Source organism: Chlorocebus sabaeus, chromosome 8 (genome assembly GCF_047675955.1).
Source record: "Chlorocebus sabaeus isolate Y175 chromosome 8, mChlSab1.0.hap1, whole genome shotgun sequence".
Classification (NCBI taxonomy): domain Eukaryota; kingdom Metazoa; phylum Chordata; class Mammalia; order Primates; family Cercopithecidae; genus Chlorocebus; species Chlorocebus sabaeus.
This window is the reverse complement of record NC_132911.1, coordinates 8439275-8454360: the sequence shown is the minus strand read 5'-3', so window position 1 is coordinate 8454360 and position 15086 is coordinate 8439275. Positions and strand designations below refer to the sequence as shown.

The 15086-nt window shown below is 47.9% G+C and overlaps 1 protein-coding gene across 2 annotated transcripts in view; it reads left to right on the top strand.

Moving 5' to 3' along the window:
- The window catches only part of GATA4 (GATA binding protein 4), a 52854-nt gene extending 38967 nt beyond the window's left edge, over positions 1-13887 (top strand). Inside the window, exons 2-6 of one of the 2 annotated variants that reach the window (XM_007961645.3) lie at positions 2923-3089; positions 4105-4230; positions 8987-9074; positions 10852-11000; positions 12195-13887. In XM_007961645.3, the coding sequence (XP_007959836.1) occupies positions 2923-3089; positions 4105-4230; positions 8987-9074; positions 10852-11000; positions 12195-12377 (713 nt within the window). In that variant the 3' untranslated portion in view covers positions 12378-13887. Of the gene's footprint in view, positions 1-2919; positions 3090-4104; positions 4231-8986; positions 9075-10851; positions 11001-12194 lie in introns of both variants that reach the window. The other variant, XM_007961643.3, reaches the window with a different exon arrangement.
- The last annotated feature ends 1199 nt before the right edge of the window (positions 13888-15086 follow it).

The window sequence follows — 15086 nt, the reverse complement described above, 5'->3', positions numbered from 1 at the left end:
AAATTTTTTCATAATAAAGAAAAATAGGGCTGGGTGCAGTGGCTCATGCCTGTAATTCCAGCATTTTGGGAGGTCAAGGCAAGAGGATCACTTGAGCCTAAGAATTTGAGACCAGCCTGGGCAACATGGTGAAACCTTGTCTCTACAAAAATTAGCTGGGGATGGTAGCGTGTGCCTGTAGTCCCAGGTACTAAGGAAGCTTGAGGTTGCAGGGCCCACTGCACTCCAGCCTGGGTAACAGAGTGAGACCCTGTCTAGAAAAAAAAAAAAAAAAGAAAAAGAAAAATAGGCTGAGGCAGGAGGACCTCTTGAGGCCAGGAGTTGGTGGCTGCAGTGAGCTACGATTGCACCACTGCACTCCAGCTTGGGTGACAGAGTGAGTCCCGTCTCTAAAGAGAAAACTAAAATAAAAAAGGAAACCAGGATGAGAGAGTTGTGCTAGGTTTGGACTGGAAAGGTGATCTTACAAGGCCTCTATGTCCAAGTGTCATTCAGGCCAGACTGCGTGTCTTGGTTCAATTTTGAGATGGTAGTGCCACCTAGTGTTTATTGTGGACACCCAACAAAATGACGACATTGCCTGCGCCCACCTCCTGCTGTGGAGTTGGCTTGGTCTAATGTCCTTCTGTGAATTCCTGGCCTCTCGAATCCCCTCATGAGCAGGCCTGGATGAAAGAAATGAGGCTGACGGGCCATAGGCACCGACTGTAGAGGTGGCAACAGTAGTGTTAATTGTGGGGATCCAGCTGGGAGCAAGTCATAGGCAGGAGTGGCCACATCTCATGTATGGCTCTGAGGGCAGGCGACCTTGGTAGAGGCTGTCAGTGACCCAGGTGTAAAAATAGCCTCAGTGTGACGCCTGTGCTCCGTTCCCTGGCCTGAGCAAATAGCCCCTCACATCTGCACACTGTTTACTCGGTGTGGACATGCAGCTACCTGTTTGCAGGTGCAAATGACTGTTTGTGTACCCAGAGTTCGGGGGAGGGCCCCCCACCTGCTTTTCTCTGGCCCACATTCCCTTAGAGCAAGTAGCTGGGCCACAGAACTAGCAAAATGTACAACCTTAACCCCCTCCCGGGCTGGGTCCTGTTGGAAAGAGAGCTCTTCACCACCTGTCCTCCCAACTCAATAAAAGCTCCCCTCTTCACTAGAGAAGAATCTGCCCTTGCCTCTGGCAGCGGCATAGGAAGAATCTGGAGACCAAGGCAGATGTGTTTAGGGACAGCAAATTAGGATACCATGAAGTCAGAGAGACTTCTGGAGATTGTGAGCCAGGCTTTATATAGACTACAGGGAGTAAGAAAACTGGCCCAGCCTGTCTCATCAGGATGAGGAGAATGGACACAAGTGGAACCTGTCAGTTTAACGTTCTGTAGACGTGGACGATAAAGGTGATGGCGGGAAGGAGTGAGCGAGTGAAGGGAGCGGCAGACCTTGTGGTAGTCGGGTCTCCGCTCATGTGAGCAGCTCTAAGTGCCATGGCTTATAATATGCACCTTTATTTTATATACCAATAAGCAAGAAAAATGTCAAACCATGATACAGCAGCCCATACAGGTATATTAAAACAGAAAAAATGAATGAATGAAGCATTTTTTTTTTGCTGGACAGTTAGATAATTCCAAAAACTTAAAAGAAATCTAGTGCCTTTGACTCAGAAATTTTACTTCTCGGAGAGTATCCTAAGGAATAACTAGAAATGCACAGATTCATGCACAAAACAAGCAGTGTTTACAAAACAAGAATCCAAAACTGGATGAAATTTAATAGTTGAATGATACTAGTTAAATGATGGCACGTTTATATGATGGAATAATGATATGAGTTTAAAAAGAATTTTATAAAATGAGTTTATAAAGAATTTCTCATTGGGAAAATGTTTTGATATTAAGCAAAAGACCCACACAGACTCAGAATTATATAGCTTGGCAAAAATACATATCAACATATGAAAGTTTCACAAGGTTGGGTGTGGTGTACTCAGTACTTTGGGAGACCAAGGCGTGCAGACCACATGAGGTCTGGAGTTCGAGACTAGCCTGACCAACATGGTGAAACCCCATCTCTACTAAAAGCACAAAATTAGCTATGTGTGGTGGTGCATGCCTGTAATCCTAACTACTTGGGAGGCTGAGGCAGGAGAATCGCATGAACCCGAAAGGCAGAGGTTGCAGTGAGCCGTGATTGCGCCATTGCACTCCAGCCTGGACAACAAGAGTGAAACTCCATCTCAAAAAAAGAAAAGTCTCACAAAGGGCTGGGCACAGTGGCTCAGGCAGGTAGTCTCAGCACTTTGGGAGGCTGAGGCTGGAGGATCACTTGACCCAGGGGTTCAAGGCTGGACTGAGTTATGATTGTACCACTGTACTCCAGCCTGGATGACAGAGTGACCCTGTCTCTGATTAAAAAAAAAAAAATACAGTCTTACAAAGGATACAATAGAACCAAATGCTGAAAACATTAGTGACAATCTGAATTTTCCTTATATATTTTGGCACTGATTTTCATAAGGTAAATATTTATATCTTTATGCAAAGGGAAAAGTAATCTTACTAACTTTGAAAAGGAAAAAGAGAGCGCAAGAAGGTTTGCGTGGACCTCAGTGTGAGGTAAGAGGCGTAGGGCTGGAGGCTCTGAATGTGATATCTGGACTGAAATCCAGGTGTCCCGCCTCCCAGCCCAGGACGCGGGTGATCACTGCAACCTTTCCTCTTCTCATGCTCAGGGGAGCTCGCAGTGTCTGGGATTAGGGGGCAGGGGCTGAAGTCAGAGTGAGGAAGAGCAAGAGCAGCCCAAGGTGGTCTTCTCCTTCCAAGGAAAGGGCACCATTTCTGCGCGCTCTAGATTCTCAGAGGTAAGAGATGGGCATAAACAAAGAATTAATCCTCTGTCTTTTCTTGTCTGTTCTCCCCAACTCAGTAGATATGTTTGACGACTTCTCAGAAGGCAGAGAGTGTGTCAACTGTGGGGCTATGTCCACCCCACTCTGGAGGCGAGATGGGACGGGTCACTATCTGTGCAACGCCTGCGGCCTCTACCACAAGATGAACGGCATCAACCGGCCGCTCATCAAGCCTCAGCGCCGGCTGGTAAGCACCTGCCTCGCGGCCTCCTCTCGGCACCTGGCTGCAGGGCTCTTGCCTTGGTGGGACATCCTCTGGTTTTGAATTTTGGAACTTGAGGGTGTGGATCAGGGGATTAGATGGGTGAGAGCTCCACCATAATTGTCACAACTTTAGACTCAGCTGGAGCCACCAGCATGATCCAGGCTGTCCAGTTCAACCTCTTCAGCACACAGAAACGGAGAGTGACGCTCAGAGAAGCTAGTGGCCTTGCCCACAGTCACTGAGGTACTGAGTCTCCCATGTGGAACTCTGGAACCAGAATCCAGGTTTCCTGGTTCCCACCCCGGTGTTGACTGGAGTGTCTCCTCCATCCACACCAACCCTGCAAGGAAGGTCACTTCAGAGGCTGGTCTCTATCCTGACCTCAGTTGATCAGTTGATAAATCCCAAAGCCCAGAAGTGCAAGCAACTTGTGTTGGGCCCCATGGCTGGGGAAGAGTTTGGGCCTGGGGCTTGGCTCCTGGCTTCATGCTCCTTTCTAATATAATTTGATTCTGATCAACACCAACCAGATTGCACTATATTAAGGAGGGAAGAACAGAGGGGATAAACCCTGGTGCCTCCCTTTCTTGAGGTCCCAGGGCCATTCAGACTTTGATACCATTTGGACACCATGATTCCTCACTCTCCGTCTGTGCCTGGCACCTGCAGCTTCTCTCAGGAGAAGCTTTCCTTCCGGCAGTGTCCGGCGCTCACTGGGTTATTTGCCTGATGGTGAATGATGGTTAGGACTGGAAACCAGGTCTCCAGTGCCCACGTTCGCTCTCCTCGTGCAGCAGAAACCTTGTTCTGATTTACTCCTCGCAGTGGCTCAGGTGACAGGAGAGTTAGGTGCTGTCACAGGTCAGAGATCTCATGCAGGGTCATTAGGGCCCAGCCCTGCCTCCCGTTAGGGAGGCCCAACTCCGCAGCCGCACGCGAGGTGGCAGGCAGTGCCCCCTTCTACTTGGACATGAAGGGTCTGTTTCCTGTCTTGCAGTCTGCCTCCCGCCGAGTGGGCCTCTCCTGTGCCAACTGCCAGACCACCACCACCACGCTGTGGCGCCGCAACGCGGAGGGCGAGCCCGTGTGCAATGCCTGTGGCCTCTACATGAAGCTCCATGGGGTACGTGGGGCCCACGCCCACGCGGCATCCTTGCCTTCTGATGCCCATCTCTCAGTCCTCCCTTGTCTTCTTCCTTTGGACTAGCGTTCATTTTCCCTTCTTAACAAAGATACTTAGATTTGTAAGGGACTTTCAACAACTTTGCTGGCCTCTTCCGTCCTTTACATTGCATAAGTGAATTTTCCATTTTACAGATGAGCAGGCCATATTTATATATAGCAGCTTGATATGCAACAAAGGTGACATTTCGATTCAGTGGATAAGAAGCTTAAGGATAGTTGCGTTGACAAAATTGGCTGTTCATTTGGAAAACAAAAGGAAAGCATGACCTCTACCTCCTACTTAAACAAAAATAAACTTAGGTGAATTAAAGATATTAAATATAAAATATCTTTGAAATAAACTAAAAGTAAGGCCAGGCATCATGACTCGTGCCTGTAATCCCAGCACTTTGGGAGGCTGAGGCAGGAGGATTGCATGAGCTCAGGAGTTCAAGACCAACCTGGAAACTTTGTCTCTACTGAAAACAAAAAACAACTAGCTGGGCATGGTGGTGCATGCCTCTAGTCCCAGCTACTCAGGAGGCTGAGGTAGGAGGATGGCTTGAGCTTAGGAGTTTGAGGCTGCAGTGAGCTCTGATTGTGCCACTGCACTCCAGCCTGAGTTACAAAGTGTGAGACCCTGTCTCCAAAAAATAAAAATATTAGACAATAAAATACTACCAAAAAAAATCAGACGATAAAAACACTGGAAGAAAATGTAAGGGAAAGTATTTATATAACTTTGGGGATGGGAGAACTTCTTAAACAAGATTTTAAAACTTTTTAGCCATATAAAAATAGTTAGATAGATTTGATTTTGTAAATATTTACTATTAGTGCCTGGAAATGATACCTAGGGAAAGTAAAGACCAATACACACAGTACCAGAAAAAGGGTTAATATTTCCAGAATTACAAGGAGCTTCTACAAAGCTTTTTACATTTTTATTGGAACATGCTCCATTATACAGTGTTAACAAAAAGGCAAGGTGCAGAACACTACTTACTACGGCACTATTTTTATAAATATGAGGAAGAACATAATTTATACATGGTTGCTTCCATGTACACAGAACACCTCTGGTAGGATATGTAGAGGTTGGTCACATGGTCACATGTATGCATATATATGTACATGGGGTGCCTCCAGGAGAAAAACTGGGGTCCTGGGGAGAAGGGATTGGAAAGACACTCTTTTTGCTGTGTACCCCCTTGGTACCTTAGACGGTACATTTGCAAGTCTTAATTGTTCAAATACAATTTAAATTAAAACCAAACCAGAAACAGATAGCCCTTATAGCCTAATAAGAAAAGAACAATTGATTTTTCCCCCACTTCCCCCAAATGGGCAAAAGATATGAACTGACATCTCACAGAAGCTGTCCAGATAGCCATGAAACATGTGCAGACATGCTGAATCTCACTGAAAATCAGGGAAATGTACCTGAAAGTGACCATGAAAGTCCCTATTTTGCCCATATATTTGGCAAAAATTAAAATGTGTGCTGCTATGGATTTGGGGAATTAGATACTCTCACGTATTATTGATTTGTATTTGAATAACTGCATTTGTTAACTTAGTGGTATTTTTAAGGGTTAAAACCATAAACACCTTTATACCTGGCAGGTCTACTGTTGGGAAACTAGCCTATAAAAAATAACCAGTACATGATGACCTTTGGACCATTTATTGCTGCATTGTTTGTGGTAGCAAAAACTAGAAACCACTTTAAAACCCCATAAAGGAATGGTTGAAAAAATTCTGGTATATCCCAAAATGTGGAATATTGAGGAGAAATTTAAAAATAATAATCTAGAGCCATGTATCTTGATCTAGAAAATGAAAAAGCACATTGCAAAGAAATATATGTAGCATGACCACATACTACAAGTGTTGAAGGTGCAGTAAACACACATACATATGGGATGAGTGGACAGACCAGTGGATGGGTGAATACATACACACAAATATACATGTATAGGTGTATTAGTCTGTTTTCACACTGCTGATAAAGACATACTCAAAATAAAAAAGTGGTTTAGTGGATTCATAGTTCCGCATCGCTGGGGAGACCTCAAAATCATGGTGGAAGGTGAAAGGCACATCTTACATGGCAGCAGGCAAGAGAGAATGAGAGCCAAGCAAAAGGAGTTTCCCCTTATAAAACCATTAGCTCTCATGAGACTTCCTCACTACAGTTAGAACAGTATGGGAGAAACCACCCTGTGACTCAATTATCTCCCCTCAGGTCCCTCCCACAACACGTGGGAATTATGGGAGCTACAATTCAAGATGAGATTTTGGTGGGGACACAGCCAAACCACGTCAATAGATATATATCTGTACACGTGTTTGAGAATTTTTTTTAAATGTAAGAATATATAACAGGCTGTTAAATTCAGTTGCCTCATTGGGATAGGATTTACGGTAGTGGAGTGAGAGGGCTGTTACTAACTTAATCTCGTGTATCTTTTCATGATTTCTTGTTATAATGAACAAACAAATAGCTAAAGTTATGAACATTCATAAGAAAACATTTCTTTCTGCAAAGAATATGTATAAGGGTGTTTGTTAATCACTGTAATAGCAAAAATGGAGGGGGAAAAACCTTTGGAAGGCAATATGGGAATGGTACAAGAAACTTATTGGGAAATATTATGTAGGTATTCAAAAGATTATATTCTCAGAAAATAAAAAAAATAAAATTACCACATGATCCAGCATACCATTTCTGGATATATACCCAAAAGAATTAAAGGCAGGGTCTCAGAGCTATTTGTACACTCCCGTTTACAGCAGCATGATTCACAAATGCAGAAAGATGGAAACAACCCAAGTGTCCATGGGGTAATGAACAGATAAACAAAGTGTGATATATATACACGTAGGATATTATTCAGCCTTAAAAAGGGAGGGAATTCTGGCCCCTGACACCATGTGTCAAATCCATGGAGGCAGAAAGTAGAATGGAGACTGTCAGGGGCTGAGGAAAGGGGGAATGAGGAGTGATGTTTAATGGGTATGGAGTTTGAGTTTTGCAAGATGAGAAGAGTTCTGGGGATGGTGGTGAGGGCTGCAGAACAGTGTGAATGTGCTTAACACTACAGAACAATATACTTTAAAATGGTTAAGATGGTAAATCTTAAGTTACATGTATTTTATTTTACTGTAACTGAAAAAAAAAGCATACCTAAGTGAATGGAGATTAACATGAGGGGAAGATTCTTCTGAGGCTAGAATGGGCCTGAACATTTGAGGCATAGCTAGGGGGATGGGGTGGGGGAGGACACCCTCCCACAAGGTGGAAAATAGGGGTCTGGGTATAGAGTCACAGACAGATAGGCAGATGGTGGGGTGGGGGCGTGCAAATGCTGCCCCATGTACCCACAGTTAAATAGGAGGCAAGTTCAAGTTCACATATGCTGGTGCATTTCTCGCTTAACCGTTCCATGTTCATGTCTCTGAAGCAGTAATTGCTTTTCTTTCTATATTTGCAGGTGTGGCCTTTAGCGATCCCACATGGTAGACAAGCATAGCATAGAACAGGGGCTAAAAGACTTGGCTCAGCCTAAGAGAAACCAGATGTGGGGAAGGCACCCTGCAGTCCTGCTCCCCAGGACTGGCTTAGGCATCTGTGAATGGCTCTGGGGCCTGCCTCCCAACAGAACTGTGGTCAAAGTATTGTCCAGGGACATTTTATCTCAGAATGTCACAGGGCAGTCTCTAGAATAGTCTCTTACTGCTCCCCACCGTTCATAGATGCACCAGTGGCTCCAGCCAGACCCAATGCAGTACAGAGCTGCTATAAATAGAGTGATGTTACATCTCAACTCCCTGGGGCTGTTGCTGTTGAGGCCAATTTTCCCAGCACAATTATTGATAGCACCCCCGCACTCTCGCCCCTTTTTGAGACAGGGCCTTGCTCCGTCGTTCAGGCTGGAGTGCAGTGGCACAATCATGGCTTGCTGCAGCCTCGACTTCCTGGGTTCAAGTGATCCTCCTCTCTCAGCCTTCTAAGTAGCTGTGACTACAGGCATGTACCACCATGCCCAGCTAATTTTAAAACTTTTTTGTAGAGATGGGGGTCTCACTATGTTGCCAAGGATGGTCTTGAACTCCTGGACTCAAGTAATCCTCCCACCTCGGCCACCCAAAGTGCTGGGATTACAGGCATGAACCACTGCGCCTGGCCTAGCACCCACTTTTTGTTTTCAGGGTCCTTGTGTGGATGATAAAGGCTTTTGAACATTCTCTCTGCTGCCTGAAACGCCTGCCTCTGTCTACTCAAAACCTTTTACACACTCAGCTGTCACCTCCACACTGAAGCCTTCCTTGATATCCTCATGTGCCCCTCCTTCCCACTCCTCACCCCAGGACAGTTTCGTGTTTCTCTGTCTTTTTATATCACCTACCAGAGTCTGGTTATTTCTACTTGTCTATGAATTTCTGAGGGTAGGAACTGTGTGTCTTTAGTTCCCTATTCTCCAGGCTCTAGTAAAGGCCCCATCATATCACATAGGTGCTCGATAAGTTTTTCAAAAACAGAATTGATTTCTTTCTTGCTGAATTCCAGGGGCCTGTGCACGTCGTCTGAGCCCCAGCCTTTGTGGAGAGATTGCTTAGGTGTTGCCTTCTCGCAGCAGCTGTGTGTCTTTCAGGCTGTAGCAGATTACGTAGAAATGGAAAACCATATATATTGACTTGTGACCCTCCAGGTCCCCAGGCCTCTTGCAATGCGGAAAGAGGGGATTCAAACCAGAAAACGGAAGCCCAAGAACCTGAATAAATCTAAGACACCAGCAGGTGAGGAAAAGATCTGTGAGTGATTACGTGAATACGTCAGAAGCCCTCAGAGTGCACAAGAATCGTATCTTCTGGGTTAGGCAGGCCAGCCCAGGCTGCCAGGGTGTGGTGACAGCATTGTACATCCCTGGCCTTTCAGGACAGGATGAAGAGCCCAGCAAAAAAGTCACAATTGCCATGGAACATATTGGGAGCTTTTGAAGCAGGCTCAACTCAGGCTGGGGTCTGATCATTGCCAACTGCAAAGATCCCAGTGGGCAGGCTGGACCAGTCGAGGGCCTGCAGGAAAGAGGAACTTTACTCGGTCCCTTCATCTTTGGTGCTGCAGCCACCCAAAAGCTCAGTTCCTTTCAATTTTCTTTGGGCTAACGGGGATCCAGGAGGACAGGGTCCAATTAATCATGTTCCTAACAGATTGATCTCTAAGCCAGTGGATAATGAACATCATGCAGTGCTTTGTGCTTTAGAAAGCCCTTCAGAAACATTATCTCCATGAACGTGAGACTCCATGAGAACCAGTTTATGACGCCATTTGAGTAACAAGCAAACTGAGGCTCATAGAGGACGATGATTTAACGAGGGTCATACAGCTGTTAATGGGTAGAGAATTAAAACCCAAGCTTTTATGCTTCCGGGTCAATGTTCTCTTCAATATACCACTCTGCCTTCTTAATTTCTGGATTAAGAATGAGGGCTGCTCAAAAGTTGGAGGCTGCAGTGACCTGTGATCGTGCCACTGTACTCCAACCTAGAGAGCAGAGCAAGACCCCGTCTCTAAAAAAAAATAAAAATAAAAAAGAACAGAGGCTGTTCTTTTTAAATTTATTTTTAGTAAATAAATTTATCAAATATTTATTAAATTTAAATTATATTTATTTGTATTTATTAAATTATATATAAATTTATGAAAGAACAAGGGCTGTTCTTTAACACATTTATGTTCCCTACCAAAACATTCCCCACTCAGTACGGCTACCCAGTTAGAGATTGGACTGGTCAGTGCTACAGTCACAGAGAAAATCAATTGGCTGATCTGATGGAAAATGTATCTTCTAACCTAAGGCATGACAGAGTCAGATACATTGGCCCTTTCCACTACCAAGGGCATGATCAAAGTTCTGCTTTTCTAGATTCAACCATGGTTTGCCCCTTCTGGCAGGCATATTTCCTACCGGAATTTTCAGTGTCTCACACCTGTGGTCTTCCACCTCTCCTCCTGCTTCCCTACTGCTGCCGAGTACCCTATGTGCCCTGGGTAACCTTATTTCCTCTCACGTAGCAGTCACAGGTAGAGAAGACATTCGGCTCAGGTGCACCATCCCTGGTCCAAAATTCCAAATCCAGGAACCTAGATTTGGCAGCAAAACCTATTTTGAACAGACACAAGGCTGTTGATGGTCTCTGTTTACCCCATTCAGTATGATATTCACATGTTTTGCTGTGGGGATATTAATGTATTTAATTATAGGGTATTATCTCAGGCCCTGCGGGAGGTATTCTATAATACACAGTATTTGGACTTTTAAAAATTTGAATCTTCAAGTTGAATGAGGAAGAATTTTTTAAAAAGTTTTGAATCCTGAAACCCATGTGGCCTCAAGGGTTTGCGATGAGCTAGGGGGAAGCAGCCATCCTTGTGAGAACTGTAACTCTCCACTGATAAGGGCCCCGCTGCTCTCCCTGACAAATGTAGATAAGTCATTAGCACAGACCCTTCCCCGCTGTCTCACAGGCTGTCCCTGCCGCTGATTTGGGTGTGCTGACTGCTTCATTCCAGGTCCTGCAGGCAGTGAGAGCCTTCCTCCCGCCAGCGGTGCTTCCAGCAACTCCAGCAGCGCCACCACCAGCAGCAGCGAGGAGATGCGCCCTATCAAGACAGAGCCCGGCCTGTCATCTCACTACGGGCACGGCAGCTCTGTGTCCCAGGTACACGCCACGGGTGGGGCGCCAGGGCTGTTTGTGGGGAGGCCGACTGCCGAGTCCCAGGGGCCAGCCTAGTCTTGGGTGGGATTGCAGCCAGGCCTCACAGGTGCAAGCAGTGAGCTACCCTCTGGGCTAGGAAGCTCCAGCCTTTGAGCTGCGTGGTGCCCTCAGGGCCCCTCGAGGCTAGGGGCATCTGCATCCGGCTGTATTTCAGGACATCTTGTCAAGCTATGGTGGTGTGGGCATGATTATGACTCACAATTTTTTAACAGCTCCTCTGTGCCACTATCTTTGGAAACAAAGAGAGGGGAGTCCGGGGCTGGCATACAGCATGGGTGGCAGGGGAGGAAAACAACACACAAAGACAGCCTGAATGAGACTGCCTGCTGGGGCGAGGGGAGGCGTGGTCCCGCTGTGGGAGGCAGAGCAGGGGTTCTCTAGGCCAGTCTGTCTCCTATGTGCAAGGAGGTGAGACTTCAACAGGAGAGGGTGGGGAAGGAGGAGGAAGCTGGCATGGGGAAAGGCCTGCATCCTGCAGAGGGCAGGGAGGGCAGGCTGGTGGGAGGTCACAGGCGGGATGCCACTTTCATGAGGCCCAGGTCTGCACGTGTGTCAGGGGACACCCAGGGCAACCCAGGTTCCCTCTTGTGGAGGATGATGGCATCTCAGCTTCCCTTCCTCGTCCCCTCTGCAGTTCCCTCTCTTGGGACCAGGACGCACCAAGCTTGACCACAGTCTCCTCTGACCAGCCCCTGCTGTTAATCTTGCCTCTGCTCTTAACTGAGAGAGGCCGTGTCTTAATGAGCTTCTTATTGCCTAGGAGAACCTGATCCCACAGAACCAGGGGCAGCAGGAGCCCCTTCTGGGCCGGGTGGACGGCTTCTCTGTTGGAAAGTGGATGTGGTAGTGATAGGATGGTAGAAAGTGTCTCCTGTAACCATCAGAGCCTTCTGGGCAACCACAGTATCCACAGGCCCACCGGGTTCTCGCCCTGGTTGTATACTGTGCTCAGAAGCAGCTGATGCATCACCCAGACCCTTTGTGCCCAGATCACCGGGATCAGGAGAAAGAGAGAGGCGCGCTCCTTGGTCCCTTCCTGAGGGCGGGAGCCATCCTGGCGACATCTGCATAGTAGGGCACCCTCCCCTACCTCAGGAGTGCCTCCATGGGCCTCATCATGTGCTTTCTGCTTTTCAGACGTTCTCGGTCAGTGCGATGTCTGGCCACGGGCCCTCCATCCACCCGGTCCTCTCGGCCCTGAAGCTCTCCCCACAAGCCTATGTGTCTCCCGTCAGCCAGTCTCCACAGACCAGCTCCAAGCAGGACTCTTGGAACAGCCTGGTCTTGGCTGACAGTCACGGGGACATAATCACTGCGTAATCTTCCCTCTTCCCTCCTCAAATTCCTGCACGGACCTGGGGCGTGGAGGACTGTGAAGAAGGAGGCCCTGGGCTCCCAGGGGCCGGCCTCCTCTGCCTGGGAATGACTCCAGAACAACAACTGGGAAGAAACTTGAAGTTGACGATCTGGTCAGGGGAAGCGGGTGTTGGATTTTCTCGGATGCCTGTATACGGTGGTGGGACTGGAGGGAGCCCAGCCTGCAGCACGAGCACACTGCATCTCCCTGTGAGTTGGAGACTTCTTTCCCAAGATGTCCTTGTCCCCTGTGTTCACCGCTGTGGCCTAGATGGTAGGTTTCGCATTGTGTTTCCAGCACCGGGTATCTGAGAACAAGCGGAGGGCTGGGCCCTGGGACCCCTGCTCCAGCCCGAATGACGGCATCTGTTTGCCATGTACCTGGATGGACGGTCCCCTGGAGAGAGGCCCCTGCCCCATCCATCCGCTTGAGAAACGGCACCGCCCTGCTTCCCCAATACCAAATCTGACTCCACAACTGTGGGATGTGACAGAAGTGACCGAACACTTCCTGGGGAGCTAGAGGAGCACTGCACCCACCACAGAGCGCAGCCTCATCCACTGCGGCTGGCAACTTCTCCCCCAGGCACCTTCCCCTGCTGCGGGCCTTTGCTCCTTCACTTCCAACATCTCTCAAAATAAAAGTCCCTCTTCCTGCTCTGAGTGATTCAGCTCTGCCTGCAGCTTGTACATGTCCCTCCTCTGGCAAAACCAGAGCTGGGGAGCTTAGCCAAACGGCCCCCCTCGAGTTCACTGCAGGCCCTTCATTCGCCCCGTCACACACAGAGGGGTTCTGAGTGAGAACAAAACGTTCTGCTGCTCAAGCCAGTCTGGCAAACGCTCAGCCGAGCCTCGAGATCCTTCCGGGGAGAGTGTAAGTGGACAGAGTCCTGCTCGGGGGGCAGGAGTGTCCCAAAGGCTGACCCACCTGCTGTCTGCTTCTCCTGGCCCTTGGTCAGATGGCAGCCAGAGTCCCTCCGGACCTGCAGCCTCGCCTTGGCAGAAGTCTTTTGTCCAGGAGGTGAAAAGCCAGAGATTCTGCAACACGAATTCAAAGCAAACAAACACAACACGACACAAGTCACGGAAAGAAGATGACTGCTAAGACATGGCAGGGGGCCTGGAGGGAGCCTCCGACTCTGAGCTGCTCCGGGATCCGCTGCCTTCTCCTCTGCACATTGCTGTTTCCGCCCCTGACGCTGGAGCTCATGGAGACTCCTTCCTCTTTCTCAGCAGAGCTGTAGCTGACTGTGGCATTACTACACCTCCCCACACGCCCAGCCCCCTCACTCCAAAATCCTACTGGCTATAGCAGAGAATACCTTTGAACCAAGATTCTGTTTTAATCATCATTTACATTGTTTTCTTCCAAAGGCCCCCTCGTATACCCTCCCTAACCCACAAACCTGTTAACATTGTCTTAAGGTGAAATGGCTGTAAAATCAGTATTTAACTAATAAATTTATCTGTATTCCTCTTTCCCTCCTCTTCCCTCAGTGGTCTTCACCGGGAGGTTCAGCACTGCTGTTCTCTCCTGGGGAATCTTGAGGCCATGGATCCACTGACCCACTCATGGCTGCTTCCTTTATTTTTGGCCATTGGCCAAGGCTCCCTCTTTTGGTAGCAGTGGATCCTGAAAAGAACACTCATCCCAGCCCTGCTAATGTCAGACATTAGATGGGTGTCACCGCTGGACTTTAATTTCCTAGGAGACAGTTGTACCTATCCATAAACAAAGTTCCTTGTGGTCCAACAAAAGTCGCTCAATGTATTTATTGATTTATTGAGACAGGGCCTTGCTCTGTTGCTCAGGCTGGAGTGCTGTGTGCCATCATGGACCTACCTGGCTCGAGCGATCCGCCTGCCTGTCTCTTCAGTAGCTGGGACCACAGATGCACACCACCATGCCCAGCTAATTTTTATTTTGTAGAGATGGGATGTTGCTTTGTTGCCGAGGCTGGTCTTAAACTCCTGGGCTCAAGCAATTCTCCCGCCTCGGCCTCCCAAAATGCTGGGATTAGAGGCATGGGTCACCGCTCCCAACCATCTGTGGGCATTTTTAGAACCCTCCAGACAACAGGGTCTGGAGCACGAGACTCCGCCTACCTGGAAGAAAACGTTCTCTCTAGCCCCTTCCGACTTAAAACGGTCCCTCTAGGACAAGGAGCTCTTGCCATTTTACGGTTTGATCCGAACAGGCTAAGGGGCAAATGATGCCTCACAAGAATGAGAGAGAAGGCGGCACTTCCTCTCCTTTATCCATTTGTCTTCACCTCCTTAGGCCACAGGGGTGCTTAACCACTTCCTCTTAAAAGTATGTGTAGTGGGGCCGGGCACGGTGGCTCACCCCTGTAACCCCAGCATTTTGGGAGGCCAAGACAGGAGGATTGCTTGAGCCTGAGAGGTTGAGACAAACCTGGGCAATAGAGGGGGACCCCATCTCTACAAAAAATTAGAAAATTAGCCAGGTATGGTGGCATGCCCCTGTGATCCCAGCTACTCAGAAGGTTGTGGGAGGATCACTTGAGCCCAGGAGGTCAAGACTGCAGTGAGCTGAGCTCATGCCACTTACACTTAAGCTTGGGTAACAGAGCAAGACTCTGTCTCAAACAACAAACAAAACCTTTTGAAACCCACATCAAGTCTTCTAACAATTAAGAAGCGCATTTATCT